Source organism: Drosophila gunungcola, unplaced genomic scaffold (assembly GCF_025200985.1).
Source record: "Drosophila gunungcola strain Sukarami unplaced genomic scaffold, Dgunungcola_SK_2 000151F, whole genome shotgun sequence".
Classification (NCBI taxonomy): Eukaryota; Metazoa; Arthropoda; class Insecta; order Diptera; family Drosophilidae; genus Drosophila; species Drosophila gunungcola.
In genome coordinates, this window is record NW_026453312.1 from 58,721 (window position 1) to 74,675 (window position 15,955).

At 31.5% G+C, this 15,955-nt stretch overlaps 1 protein-coding gene across 1 annotated transcript in view; it reads left to right on the forward strand.

Annotated features, from left to right (window-relative positions):
* The window catches only part of LOC128265738 (poly [ADP-ribose] polymerase), a 62,045-nt gene extending 46,297 nt beyond the window's left edge, over positions 1-15,748 (forward strand). Inside the window, exon 2 of the mRNA XM_053001938.1 lies at positions 14,337-15,748. Coding sequence (XP_052857898.1) covers positions 14,337-15,627 — 1,291 coding nt within the window. The 3' untranslated portion in view covers positions 15,628-15,748. The remainder of the gene's footprint in view (positions 1-14,336) is intronic.
* Positions 15,749-15,955: the final 207 nt, after the last annotated feature.

Consider the following 15,955-nt stretch of genomic DNA (forward strand, 5'->3'; position numbering starts at 1 on the left):
GAAAAAGTAAAAAAAAAAGTAAAACAAGAAAGGGAGCAAACTTCGGCAAGCCGAAGTTCATATACCCTTGCAGCTATTTGCAAAAATAAATATTCTTAAAACAAGAAAGGAAGCAAACTTCGGCAAGCCGAAGTTCATATACCCTTGCAGTTATTAAATATTCTTGAAGACATTAAAATTACGATTTACTTGCGTGTATGTTTAAAAGCATTGAAGATGATGATGATGATTTCCAGCTCAATTATTTGAGTTCCTATGGCAGCTATATGATATCAATTTCCGATTTTAATAAAATTAAAAGCGTAATTCTGAGCTGTCAAAGAATTAAATAATCAAAAAATTTTCTAAAAAAAAATACAAATTAAAAAAGTTAAATTTTTGTTTTAATATTTTTATTGTTCTCATGGTAGATAGCTTTATGTTATAGTCGTCCGAATTTGATGAAATTTAAACCGTAGTTCTAAAATATTTAACCATTACTATATGTCGAAGAATTAAAAAAATAAATTAGAACACAACAAAGTTATAATTTTTTAAAAAATTTTCTGATTGTTCCTATGGGAGCTATATGCTATACTAATCTGATCCGGCTCGTTACGACTCATATACAACCCTAATAGAAAGACAACTTTTGGGAAAGTTTCATGCCGATAGCTTTACGAACAAATAGATAGACAGACAAATTAAGATCAAGAAAGCAAGAAAACTTCAACAAGCCAAAGTTGATACACCCTTGCAGCTTTTGCAAAAAAAAAACGATTTATTTTCGTATATGCTTAAAAACATTGGAGCTATAATGATTTTCAGCTCAATTTTTCGATCTTTTTTTTAAACCCATATTGTTTCCATGGGAGCTATACTTTCCCAAAAGTTGTCTTTCTATTGCAGGTAGTATATAAGTCGGAGCGAACGACTATAGCATATATAGCTCCCATAGGAACAATCGGAAAATAAATGAAAAAAAATTATAACTTTGCTGTTTTTTAATTTTTTTTTAGTTCTTCGACATTTAGTAATGGTTTAATATTTCAGAATTATGATTTAAATTTTATCAAAATCGGACGACTATAGCATATAGCTCCCATAGGAACAATCGGAAAAATAAATGAAAAAAATTATAACTTTTCTGTTTTTTATTTTTTTTTTAGTTCTTCGAGATATAGTAATGGTTAAATATTTCAGAATTACGGTTTAAATTTCATCAAAATCGGACGACTATAGCATATAGCGCCCATAGGAACAATCATAAAAATAAATGAAAAAAAATTATAGCTTTTCTGTTTTTTAATTTTTTTTTAGTTCTTCGAGATATAGTAATGGATAAATATTTCAGAATTACGGTTTAAATTTCATCAAAATTGGACGACTATAGCATATAGCTCCCATAGGAACAATCATAAAAGTAAATAAAAAAAAATTATAACTTTGGTGTTTTTACATTTTTCTATAAGTTCTTCGACATATAGTAATGGATAAATATTTCAGAATTACGGTTAAAATTTCATCAAAATAGGACGACTATATCATATAGCTCCAATAGAAATAATAAAATTATATAAAATAACTACCTAATAATGAACTGCAAATCATCATTGCTTCAATGTTTTTAGACATATACGCAAGTAAATCATAATTTTAATGTTTTCAAAAATATTTAATTCTTGCAATAGCTGCAAGGGTATATAAACTTCGGCTTGCCGAAGTTTGCTTCCTTTCTTGTTTTTTTTTTTACAGACCTTGTGTTCTGCTAACTTGATATCAAAGAATTTGCCGTTAATTATTCATAAAAGAATCAAATTTTCCGCTCTTTTTTTTTATATTTTTTAAAGCAATAACAAACAAAATTTATCACATTCATATGGATATGAAACACGTGAAAGACAACAGAGCTCTGCTAACGTCGAAGCCCAGAAATCTAAATTCCCAGCCACTGTTGACAATCAGGCATGTCCAGTTTTCTCTCGGAAGTGAATTCGTTAACATTGGCGAATTTCCCTTTAACATAATCAACTGACTGCCGCTACTGTTATTAACAAATGCCTATGATTTGCCTAAGTTTTCCAGGCAAATCTTTGATCAATATTTGGCCCGCTGCTATTCATAATCTTTGTGCATTATTGGTGCACACATTTAATGCCTATAATCAGACAAAAAATCATTGGTAGCCAAAAATAAAATACTGATTTTAAAGACGGTGATGGAAACTGACCAACAAAAGTGTTGAATAACTCATGTGAATCAAGTTGTGTTCGGGACCAAAGTTGCCAAAGACAATAAAAAAGGTCCCAATACAACACGCTTTGTACAGTAAGTACATTAAATTAAGGGGTAATAAGAACAAAAACACTTTTAAACGAAACTTAGATAATTTACACTTCTAACCCTATATAAACAAACCGAAAAGCGCTTGCTAAAAGTAAGTCCCAAGAAAATAATTATTATTTTTCGTACCAAGAAAACCCTTGCTTTGTTTCTATCAAATTCGTTCGGAAACAGGACGGGGACAGGTTAGAATCGCAGCGATTCTGAGGTGCCATCGCAAAAAAATTTTTAAAATGTCAAAATCTGTTATGCAACATTGTTCTTGCTGGAATATTTCATGTGTTAAACATAAATTTGGCAACTAATAATACTGAACAATTCTGAAAAATTCGTAAAAATGTTTTAATTGTATGGTTGATCAATACGGTCCTGCCACATTTTTCTTAACACTAAGTCCGAGCCAGTATCGTTTGGAAGACTTTCCCCCATTTTCTTTAATAAAAATTTATGAACGTTAAATAGTCTTGTATCTGAAGATCCTCTTAGTGTTTCAATGTTTATGAATTTAAAGTTCAAAGTAATGTTACAATTACTAATATCAAAAGAAATGCCACTTGGAGAAATAGATCATTATGCATGGCGACTTGAGTATCAATGACGAAGCTTGCAACGTTTTCACATACTTTTATGGATAAAAGATTCACCGATTTGTCTGCTTCATTAGTAAATACAATAATTACTGCATGCGGCAAAAAAGCAAGAAAGGAAAATCTTCAAAAGTATTCAGACTTGGCTTTCCAAGAAAAGTGGGCAGTCGTTTGGTTATGAATAGCGTAGCAAAACATTTTCTTGGTCGTCGAAAATTTACGAAAACTAGATTATATGATTTGCCAAGAAATGAATCGGAAAATCAGATAAACGATTACAATGCTCCAATTTGACTAGCTTGGTGTGGAAACACCAACAAACTAAAGCAGAAAAAACATTTGCAACCGATGATTTTAGCGCTTGAAGCGGCTGACCCATTACTTCAAATTTCTCTATTCGGTACCGAAAAAATACGGTGATAAGAATGATAGACACACCCTATGGAAGACGAAGATACAGAAATATATTTCCCAAATTGGGTCGATGTGCATTATCCCAATCGTCCAAAACAATTCGAAAATATAAATTTAGGGATTTGAAGTCGAAAAAACCCATATTTTTATGTTTTTTTTTGCGGATACATCTAAAATATATTTCTTTTTAATTTTATTAAATATTATTATACAACTTTTAAAGAATGTAAGAACAAATTTTTAAAGAAAAATAATGAAAAACAAGCCGGTGAGCGTGAATCCTTGGAGAAATCAAAAAAATAAGTGTATGAATTTTTCGATCTGATACATTTTTCGAATTTTATACTTTTTTGAGCACTTTGAAGTGAACAACGCGATTTTACCAAATACCAAACAAAAACACCTCTTAACGAGGTAAAACAAAGTGATGATCGCATCTTCTCACAAAATTTCTGATATTAAATTTGGTTACTAAAAATTGTCGAGCATTCAACTTAATAAATACACATTTTACTATTTTTTGAACACGCTCCTGCATATCTAATATCATTTCTTGTCGGCTGCTTCCTAATTGGCGTCGTGGTGTAGTGGTCAAAGTACACGTCTATGAGGCAGGACGGCGCCATATAATTTTTTTAATAATAGCATTTTTTTGTATATTTACTTTTTTTATTTACTTTCTTTTTAATTTTGTTTGCCTTGCGATTTTTTTATTGTATTTATAATTTTTTTTGTTTTATTTATATACTTTATTGATCAGCTAACAAAGCAAAAATAAAAACAATATAAAAATATATTAAAATGCCCACCTGATTTCTTAGGACATATATAAAAATGTCTTCTAGAAAAAGTAAAAAAAAAAGTAAAACAAGAAAGGGAGCAAACTTCGGCAAGCCGAAGTTCATATACCCTTGCAGCTATTTGCAAAAATAAATATTCTTAAAACAAGAAAGGAAGCAAACTTCGGCAAGCCGAAGTTCATATACCCTTGCAGTTATTAAATATTCTTGAAGACATTAAAATTACGATTTACTTGCGTGTATGTTTAAAAGCATTGAAGATGATGATGATGATTTCCAGCTCAATTATTTGAGTTCCTATGGCAGCTATATGATATCAATTTCCGATTTTAATAAAATTAAAAGCGTAATTCTGAGCTGTCAAAGAATTAAATAATCAAAAAATTTTCTAAAAAAAAATACAAATTAAAAAAGTTAAATTTTTGTTTTAATATTTTTATTGTTCTCATGGTAGATAGCTTTATGTTATAGTCGTCCGAATTTGATGAAATTTAAACCGTAGTTCTAAAATATTTAACCATTACTATATGTCGAAGAATTAAAAAAATAAATTAGAACACAACAAAGTTATAATTTTTTAAAAAATTTTCTGATTGTTCCTATGGGAGCTATATGCTATACTAATCTGATCCGGCTCGTTACGACTCATATACAACCTGTAATAGAAAGACAACTTTTGGGAAAGTTTCATGCCGATAGCTTTACGAACAAATAGATAGACAGACAAATTAAGATCAAGAAAGCAAGAAAACTTCAACAAGCCAAAGTTGATACACCCTTGCAGCTTTTGCAAAAAAAAAACGATTTATTTTCGTATATGCTTAAAAACATTGGAGCTATAATGATTTTCAGCTCAAAAAAAAAAAAACAAGAAAGGAAGCAAACTTCGGCAAGCCGAAGTTTATATACCCTTGCAGGCTATTGCAAGAATTAAATATTTTTGAAAACATTAAAATTATGATTTACTTGCGTATATGTCTAAAAACATTGAAGCAATTATGATTTGCAGCTCATTATTAGGTAGTTATTTTATATAATTTTATTATTTCTATTGGAGCTATATGATATAGTCGTCCTATTTTGATGAAATTTTAACCGTAGTTCTGAAATATTTATCCATTACTATATGTCGAGAAACTTATAGAAAAATTTAAAAACACCAAAGTTATAATTTTTTTTTATTTACTTTTATGATTGTTCCTATGGGAGCTATATGCTATAGTCGTCCAATTTTGATGAAATTTAAACCGTAATTCTGAAATATTTATCCATTACTATATCTCGAAGAACTAAAAAAAAATTAAAAAACAGAAAAGCTATAATTTTTTTTCATTTATTTTTATGATTGTTCCTATGGGCGCTATATGCTATAGTCGTCCGATTTTGATGAAATTTAAACCGTAATTCTGAAATATTTAACCATTACTATATCTCGAAGAACTAAAAAAAAATTAAAAAACAGAAAAGTTATAATTTTTTTTTCATTTATTTTTCCGATTGTTCCTATGGGAGCTATATGCTATAGTCGTCCGATTTTGATAAAATTTAAATCCTAATTCTGAAATATTATCCATTACTATATGTCGAAGAACTTATAGAAAAATTTAAAAACACCAAAGTTATAATTTTTTTTTATTTACTTTTATGATTGTTCCTATGGGAGCTATATATGCTATAGTCGTTCGCTCCGACTTATATACTACCTGCAATAGAAAGACAACTTTTGGGAAAGTATAGCTCCCATGGAAACAATATGGGTTTAAAAAAAAGATCGAAAAATTGAGCTGAAAATCATTATAGCTCCAATGTTTTTAAGCATATACGAAAATAAATCGTTTTTTTTTTGCAAAAGCTGCAAGGGTGTATCAACTTTGGCTTGTTGAAGTTTTCTTGCTTTCTTGATCTTAATTTGTCTGTCTATCTATTTGTTCGTAAAGCTATCGGCATGAAACTTTCCCAAAAGTTGTCTTTCTATTACAGGTTGTATATGAGTCGTAACGAGCCGGATCAGATTAGTATAGCATATAGCTCCCATAGGAACAATCAGAAAATTTTTTAAAAAATTATAACTTTGTTGTGTTCTAATTTATTTTTTTAATTCTTCGACATATAGTAATGGTTAAATATTTTAGAACTACGGTTTAAATTTCATCAAATTCGGACGACTATAACATAAAGCTATCTACCATGAGAACAATAAAAATATTAAAACAAAAATTTAACCTTTTTAATTTGTATTTTTTTTAGAAAATTTTTTGATTATTTAATTCTTTGACAGCTCAGAATTACGCTTTTAATTTTATTAAAATCGGAAATTGATATCATATAGCTGCCATAGGAACTCAAATAATTGAGCTGCAAATCATCATAGCTTCAATGCTTTTAAACTTACACGCAAGTAAATCGTAGTTTTAATGTCTTCAAGAATATTTAATAGCTGCAAGGGTATATGAACTTCGGCTTGCCGAAGTTTGCTTCCTTTCTTGTTTTAAGAATATTTATTTTTGCAAATAGCTGCAAGGGTATATGAACTTCGGCTTGCCGAAGTTTGCTCCCTTTCTTGTTTTACTTTTTTTTTTACTTTTTCTAGAAGACATTTTTATATATGTCCTAAGAAATCAGGTGGGCATTTAATATATTTTTATATTGTTTTTATTTTTGTTAGCTGATCAATAAAGTATATAAATAAAACAAAAAAAATTATAAATACAATCAAAAAATCGCAAGGCAAACAAAATTAAAAAGAAAGTAAATAAAAAAAGTAAATATAAAAAAAATGCTATTATTAAAAAAATTATATGGCGCCGTCCTGCCTCATAGACGTGTACTTTGACCACTACACCACGACGCCAATTAGGAAGCAGCCGACAAGAAATGATATTAGATATGCAGGAGCGTGTTCAAAAAATAGTAAAATGTGTATTTATTAAGTTGAATGCTCGACAATTTTTAGTAACTGTCCGTCTGTCCGTCCGTTTCTACGCAAACTAGTTGTCTTCCTATTGCAGGTAGTATATAAGTCGGAACGAGCCGGATCGGACGACTATAGCATATAGCTCCCCTAGGAACAGAAGGAAAAAATAAAAAATATATATCTTTGCTGTTTTTTAGTTTTCTTTGACATACAGTAATGGTCAAATATTTCAAAATTACGGTTTAAATTTCATCAAAATCGGACGGCTATATCATATAGCTCCCATAAAAACAATTCAAATATTAAAAAAAAAAAAATGTTTAATGTAACTTTTCAATTTTTTTTTTTAAGTTTTTTTTTGATTTATTAATAATTTGAAAGTTCAGAATTACGCTTTTAATTTTATTAAAATCGGAACACGATATCATATAGCTGCCATAGGAACTATCGAATAATTAAGCTGCAAGTCATCGTAGCTTTAATGTTTTTAACCATATACGTAAGTAAATCATAATTTTAATGTTTTCAAGAAAATAGATTGTTAGCCGGCTCGAGGTCAGGATGTTGAAAAAATAACACAGTTTTAATTTTGGGTTATTCTGTCGATATATTTCGGATGCTCTTCGGCAAACCGTCTTCAACAACTATAAAAGTAAAACAAGAACAATTTACATTTAACATACATTTAATTTACACGTCTGCGTCCGGTGACGTGAGTTTTTAACTAATTTTTCTTTTTCTTTTCCTAGTAAATGTCTATATAAATGAGCGCAATTGTCAGTGTCCGTTTTGTAGTTCATCCGAATGTCTGTAGGTGTTTTTATGATTAATGATTATTGGTACATTGGGACATGAGTGCTGTTTTTTACGCGTTCGTATGGTGTCTAGCTTTGAAGTCCGAATTATGCTGTGCTAGTCTGGTTTTTAGTTTCGAATTTGTTGTTCCTATATATCTTGTTGCCTATTTCGTTGTTGTTGCCGTTGCACGGTATTTTATATATCACGTATTTTTGTTAATTTCATTTATCATTGATTTTGTTCGGTTGTATATAGATTTTAATGTGTGGTCCGGTTTATGTGCGATGCTTTTGTTTTCTTCGGATAATGCCGGGACGTATGTAATTGACATACATTTTTATACCCTTGCAGAGGGTATTATAATTTCAGTCAGAAGTTTGCAACGCAGTGAAGGAGACATCCCCGACCCTATAAAGTATATATATTCTTGATCAGCATCACTAGGAGAGTCGATCTAGCCATGTCCGTCTGTCCGTCTGTCCGCCCGTCTGTCCGTCCGTTTCTACGCAAACTAGTTGTCTTCCTATTGCAGGTAGTATATAAGTCGGAACGAGCCGGATCGGACGACTATAGCATATAGGCTCCCATTGGAACAATCGGAAAAATAAATAAAAAAATATTATAACTTTGGTGTTTTATAATTTTTTTTTAGTTCTTCGAGATAATGGTTAAATATTTTAGAATTACGGTTTAAATTTCATCTAAATCGGACGACTATAGCTTATAGCTCCCATAGGAACAATCATAAAAATAATAAAAAAAATTATAACTTTGCTGTTTTTTTATTTTTTTTTTAGTTCTTCGAGATATTAAATATTTCAGAATTACGGTTAAAATTTCATCAAAATCGGACGACTATAGCATATAGCTCCCATAGGAACAATTGGAAAAATAAATAAAAAAAAATTATAACTTTGGTGTTTTTTTATTTTTTTTTAGTTCTTCGAGATATAGTAATGGTTAAATATTTCAGAATTACGGTTTAAATTTCAACAAAATCGGACGACTATAGCATATAGCTCCCATAGGAACAATCGGTAAGCTGCCATAGGAACTATCAAAATTAAGCTGCAAATCATAATAGCTTCAATGTTTTTAAGCATACACTCAAAATTTTAACGTTTTCAAGAGTATTTAGTTTTTGAAATAGCTGCAAGGGTATATGAACTTCGGCTTGCCTAAGTTTGCTTCCTTTTTATTTTGTGTTTTGGGAAATCGTTGTCTGTCAACATTGATTTTATCTTCTATTGTTTTTATTCTTGTTTTTCCAATTCCAATTTCAATCAATTCAAGAAAAATACCATTATTAAAGTTTAAACCATTATCGGCTGTAGTTGGCGCTTCCAGCTCTCAGGAGTTTCTCTTGTTTTACAAATTTACTTAGAAGCTAAGAGCTATGAGTCTCGTAGCTGCGCTGCTAACAGAGGCAGCGGAGAGACGGTTATGTATTCTTAAATATATAGCTATGCCCACTTAGTCTGGAGCGCGCAAGTATACGTACATACATGAAGTCCGCTCGTGATACAGTTATGCTGACACTTGCACTTTCTATGTGCGGGCCAAGGCATAGCGATCGGTTCGTATTTCGGCCACTTGGGTTTATGACCGGGACTTTGAATTATGTAAACACTGCAACAAAGTGTTACAGTGTGTTCCCTTTTAGTACTCTTAATACAGTGGGTGCTCGATATATGTGCATACTACAATCTCCTGAGTCGGCTCTTCGTGGTATACAGCTTCTAGCTGTATTTATTATCATTTGTTTTGGGTGTTTGGAGTAGAAATTGATGATTCGTCCGGACGTAATTGTTTTCTTGTACCATTTTAATTTTAATTGGTTTCCACGTCTAATTATTACTGAGTCCAAATAAGCTAAGTGATCGTTTTCTTCTGGTTAATTACCTTATTTGGACTCAGAAATAATTAACGTGGAAACCGATTAAAATTAAAATGGTAAATGAAACCAATTGCGTCCGAACGAATCATCAATTTCAATTAAAAACATTTAATATAATTTAAGGGTATATGATATTCGGCTTCCTTTCTTGTTTTCATTTATTTTTCCGATTGTTCTAATGGGAGCTATATGCTACAGTCGTCCAATCCGGCTCGTTCCGACTTATTTACTACCTGAAATAGAAAAACAACTTTTGGGAAAGTTTCATGCAGCTTTAAAACTGAGAGACTAGTTAGCGTAGAACGGACGGACATGGCTGGATCGACTTTCCTAGTGATGCCGATCAAAAATATATACACTTTATAGGGTCGGAAATGTCTCCTTCACTGCGTTGCAAACTTCTGATTGAAATTATAACACTTTCTGCAAGGGTATAAAAAGTCAGATCCTAAAAAGTTGCAAAGTTATCAAAAAATATTGCTAAGAGTTTGTGCATACTAAGACTTTTAGAAAGTCAATTGGTTCAGGAGAAATGGGGGTGAAAGTACTACTGAAAATTGGTTCTGCCATAATGGAGTTGTAGGGGCCGGTGAAGTAAAAAGTCTGACTTAAAGCATGGTTGTATTTTGGATTTGAATACGCGTCTAACGACACCAATCAAGCCGATATTTACAAAAGATGTTCTATAAATTAGACATAGAGTCTACATTGTAGACTGCATTTTTAAAATTAGAACTATGGTTCTCCCGTCTGTTTGTTAAAAAAAACTTTTGTTCTAACACTTTTGGAAAAACCAGCCATTTTTAGCGGGAAAACAGATAGAAAAGCTAGATTTCTCGCCCCACAACTTCTAAAGCTGTGGGTGTGTGCTGTATATCGTTAGAAAGCTATTTTGAACCAATTAATAATTAATAAGTAAAGCCAGTAACGATTTCTATTTATTTCGAGTCCTTATTATTTTTTAGATTACTCAGAATTCAGTTTTTTATATATAACACATTTTTCTCTTGAAATTCGCAATAAAGTTTATGTTAGAAGATGAACTCAAAATATCAGTACACACCACTGCTCCGTACGCATCGACAAGTAACGGACAAATAGAAAGGTTTCATTCAACCCTATCCGAAATCATGTGGTATCTCAAAAAAAAGAAAAAGAAAGACCCATAGACATGTTTTTTAGAAGCACAATCTCCAGTTCAGCAGAAGACATAAAAAAAAACGAGAAGAAATAAAACAGAAAATTAAAAATAAACAAACAGACGGATTATTTTTACCAACACGCTTGGTGATTCCAATTCACAAATCATCTCACTCGAAACCGGATTAGCGGCTTAACAAGACGGATTATTTAAAATCATCCACATCTTCAACCTACAAAGCTATGAAGAAACTCTGGCGAAATTAGAAGAATCATTTCATTCACTCACCTCATTAATCACACCCATATCTTTCCTATGAACTAAAACGCATACTATTAGATCTTAGAAGATAAGATAAATGAGCAGCTAGAAAACAACAATAGACAAGCAGTAATTAACAGATTAATTAATCAAAAAATTAACCAACTTACTAATGCTACTAATGCAATGTTGAAAGTTAGCCAGAGCTCGGAAGAAATTGTAAATCAGAAAGCGAATATTTTAAAGTATAAAATTCAAATAATAAAAGAAGAAATAACCCACATAATATACGCAATTACATGGGTTAAATCTAACATAATAAATTCATTTGTACTTACGAACACAGAAACCAAAGTAGTGGAGCAAATTTTTTAAAAAGGAAAATAACTTATTTTTAAACATAGAAGAATTATTGGAATTTGCTCGAGTCAAGTTGGCAACGACCTTATTTACATTTACAATTATATTAAATGTGAACATTTTTTAGAATGTAACAGATAATAATTTGCAATAATTAAACCTTGTGAATCCTATAATGATAAGACAATTTGTAATTCAGAAAATTTGTTAGATTTAAGCAATGATACTTGCGTAAACGGTCTCTTTAACATTCGAGAACCAGAATGTAAGACGATCAACAATCAACATATACCGGATTTCAAAGAAATACTACCAGGCACCAGTCTCGCTAGTTGGAAAACTTCTACAACTGCAAGGCTCTTTCATAATATAATACCGTAATTCGACTGTAACTATTGGCGAAACCACTTTCAAGTCAAGGGAAATCAACGTAGTCGAACCAGAAGACTAAGTTACAGTAAGTTTCTCACTATAAATGGTCAAGGAAGTCAGCATTAACAGGACAAAAGCGCTGGAAAAATTAAGAAGCAAGGCAACCATAGAATCTTCCGTTAGCTACGGATCCGCCATCATCCTACTACTACTTATAATATGATCAATCACGGAACTCCTACGAAAGCGTAGGCCAACGGAATGTGCATCAGCTTCCGTGCCAGAAACGCAACATAAACCCACACGTTCCGGACCTGTACTCTACTACGTTGCGACCGAGGAAAGTCGCGTTTAAGGAGGGAAGAGTTAACACCCAAAATAATACAAACACCCAGACAGAAAAAAAAGAGTAAGCATTGATTGCACAACAAACAGCAAAGCAATGCCCTCAATAAAGTTCAAACGAACTTACACGAGTGCGCTGAGCTTGCACCTTGTGGTCAGCGATCTTGATAATGCAGAACAGCCAATTTCCAAAGTAGATCGAACTCAACTAAGTGCTTACAATAAAATGCACCGGCGAACTACACTTTAGTTTGGCCAAAGGCAACGGCAACCAAGAGCAGCAACCAATAATATCTAAGAACGTCAGAACGATGGAGCGACGCGTAGCTATAATCAATAATTGTTTAACTTAAGTAAATTAGTTCTTAATCCAACCCAATAAAGAGAAGTTTGATTTGTTTTTTTATAACAAAATCCTAATTAATCTTTTAACTTATACATATTTTATAGGGTCGGAAATGTCTCCTTCACTGCGTTGCAGAAGATTTACTGAAATTATAATACCCTCTGTAATTGTATAATAAAAGTCTGAACTAGACTGTTTGGTCGACTATATCGAATAACTTCCATTGAAACAATCAAAAAAAAAAAAAATAAAAAAAAGTTACAGAGTTTTTTTTTTTATTTCTTGTTAAATTTGATAAAAGTCGGACGAATGTATCATATAGCTCCAATGGGAACAATCAGGGTTTTAAAAAGAACGAAAAGTTGAGCCGAAAATCATGTTCTAGAGTTTTTATACATATACAAATATATATCGAATTTTATTTTTGAAAAAGCTGCAAGTGTATTTAAACTTTCGCTTCAATTCTCGTTTTTAATTTGTACAAGACTAGAACCCATTTGTTTTTATTAAAATAGGTCAGCACCATGACAAGGAGTTGTTTCCATGAGCTGTATATTAAAAAACCGAAGAACACATTATTACTAATAATATGATACAACTGTTAATTGCATTTCGAATTTTTCATAATCGAATTGGACTTGCATAGATTTCTGCTCATTCAAATAAGCATTAAATGATAACTAAGAAAATATGAATTGGATTGCAACTCCCATTTCAAAAATGCTGTTTTTATCTTGTTGATTGAATTTCTTTTTAACGGAGTATCGGATCGATATAATTTTGGTGTCGTTGGACACGTATTTAATGCTATAAAAGTAAGACTTCATGCTCTACCGGCCCCAATAGCTCCAAATGTAGACATAATTTGTTCGCATTTTCACCCCCATTTCTCCGAAACCAATTGACTCTCTAAACCTCTTAGTATGCACAAACTGTTGTAAAAGTTATACCTTTTGATTGATATATCATTTATTAAGATCGGATTATTCTTTCCCGATTTCGAATATTGCGGCTATATAGTAGTTCACGTCTCGGTGCTCATCGTCACATGTACTGCCTTCGTATATTAAGCAAGGTTATTATAGACTTCAATAATGGAAGCAAAAATTGTTTATTATTTTAAAACATAAATTAAATGCGTATGTGTTAAAAAAATTAAAGCTATGATGATTTTCAGCTTAATACAGCTTATTATCTTAAAATTACAACTAATTTTAGGAAACGTGACCTAAAAAATGGCGCCGAAGCATTAATGGCCTTACAATTTTAGTTCACTTGTAACCTAAAGTTATGATAAAAAATTGCATTTTTTGTTTGTCCTATGTTAAAAATCGAACACATGCCTTCCGCGCGAGAGTTAGCCTACTTCGAAAACAAAAAGCAGGATGTAGCGGCCCAAGAATAAGTTTTAAAACATTTTTTTTTACATCATACACCATGCCTTATGCTTGAATATAGTCTTGAATTTAAAGGTCTGAATAGTCTTATAAAAACAATGGCCTTTAAATGTAAATGGCCTAAAAAATATGAAAATTGTCTATATATTGGTAATTCTATAATAGACTATAACTTAAGGAAACAATCGCCTTCAAAATTGGTCTATCTAAATTGTAAGAAAAAAGACACATTTTGGTATTTTTAAGTAATGCATTACCTAAAAATCAAATTAGTCTACAAATTTTCTGAGTATATACTGTACCATAAGAAACTATTTTACTAATTATTAACAAAACACGATTTTAATAATTTTATTAATCTTATACAAACTCCAAATTTCAGGTATTGGATTTTTCGTTCATGGGGCCGAATTGGAACTAGTATTGGAAGCTCTAAGGTTGAGGAGTTTAACACAAGTGATTCTGCTAAAAAAAAGTTTAAAGAAATATATGCTGACAAAACTGGAAATGAATTCGAACAACGAGACCAATTTGTTAAAATTACCGGTCGCATGTACCCAATAGAAATGCAGTATGATGATGACCCAAAGTGGTTAACTCATAGCGGTCGGTCTGTTGAGTCTAAGTTAGAAATTTCATTGCAAAATTTAATAAGGCTCATGTTTGATGTAGAATCTATGAATAGAACTTTGACAGAGTTTCAAATTGATATGAATAAAATGCCGTTGGGGAAGCTTAGTGTAAATCAGATTCAATCCGCTTATAGTGTTATAACAGAAATTTTTAAATTAATAGAATCCGGAACAAGTAATGCAAATTTAATTGATGCTACTAACAGGTTTTATACATTGATTCCTCATAACTTTGGAGTTAAATCTCCAACATTAATTGAAACACATAAACAAATCGAAGACTTGCGACAAATGCTTGATTCATTAACTGAGATCGAGGTTGCCTACAGGCTTATCAAAACCGAAGACGCAACTGATAATATTAATCCTTTGGATAAACATTACATGCAATTAAAAACGGAATTAGTCCCACTAGATAAAAGTAGTGAAGAATTCTCAATTCTAAGCAAGTATGTAAAAAACACTCATGCTTCTACCCATAGCAGCTATGATCTTGACGTTGTAGATGTGTTCAAAGTTGCTCGCCAAGGGGAAGCAAGGCGTTATAAACCCTTTAAGAAGCTACATAATAGAAAATTGTTGTGGCACGGATCTCGGCTTACCAATTTTATTGGTATATTATCGCATGGATTGAAAATTGCTCCTCCAGAAGCACCTTCAGCTGGCTATATGTTTGGCAAAGGCATTTATTTTGCAGATATGGTGTCGAAATCAGCAAATTATTGTTGCACAAGTCAACAAAACTCAACTGGATTAATGCTTCTGTCCGAAGTTGCTTTGGGGGACATGATGGAATGCACTGCAGCAAAATATATTACAAAACTACCAAAGGACAAACACAGTTGCTTTGGTCATGGTCGCACAATGCCAGACCCGAAGATGAGCTATGTAAGAAATGATGGAGTCGAAATACCGTTGGGGAAAGCAGTCACCAATGAGAAATTTCAATCATCGTTATTATACAATGAGTACATAGTGTATGATATTGCTCAAGTTAACTTGCAATATTTGTTTAGAATGGAATTTAAGTATAAGTACTAAAAAAGTTTAAGGTATATCTTCTATCGAAACAAAAAATGTATCTACTTTTTATATTTACAAATATATTGGCGCTGGTTTGTGCTTACATGAATTAAAGTATTTAAAAATTCAATCAAAATAATTGTTTTTTTTGTCATTTAATTTTTACAATTGTTTGTTTTTTCAAACTGAGGCCTTCCGGTCGGTTTTGAATTGTAAATTTTCAGGCTTAATAGGAATTGAGTTGTAAAAAATTGGGAATACTGATGTTGTATATTTAAAGTAACGCAAATTCTGCGGGTAGGTGCGCCAAAATACGAACGTTTCGAGCATTTAGCGTGCGTTTAGC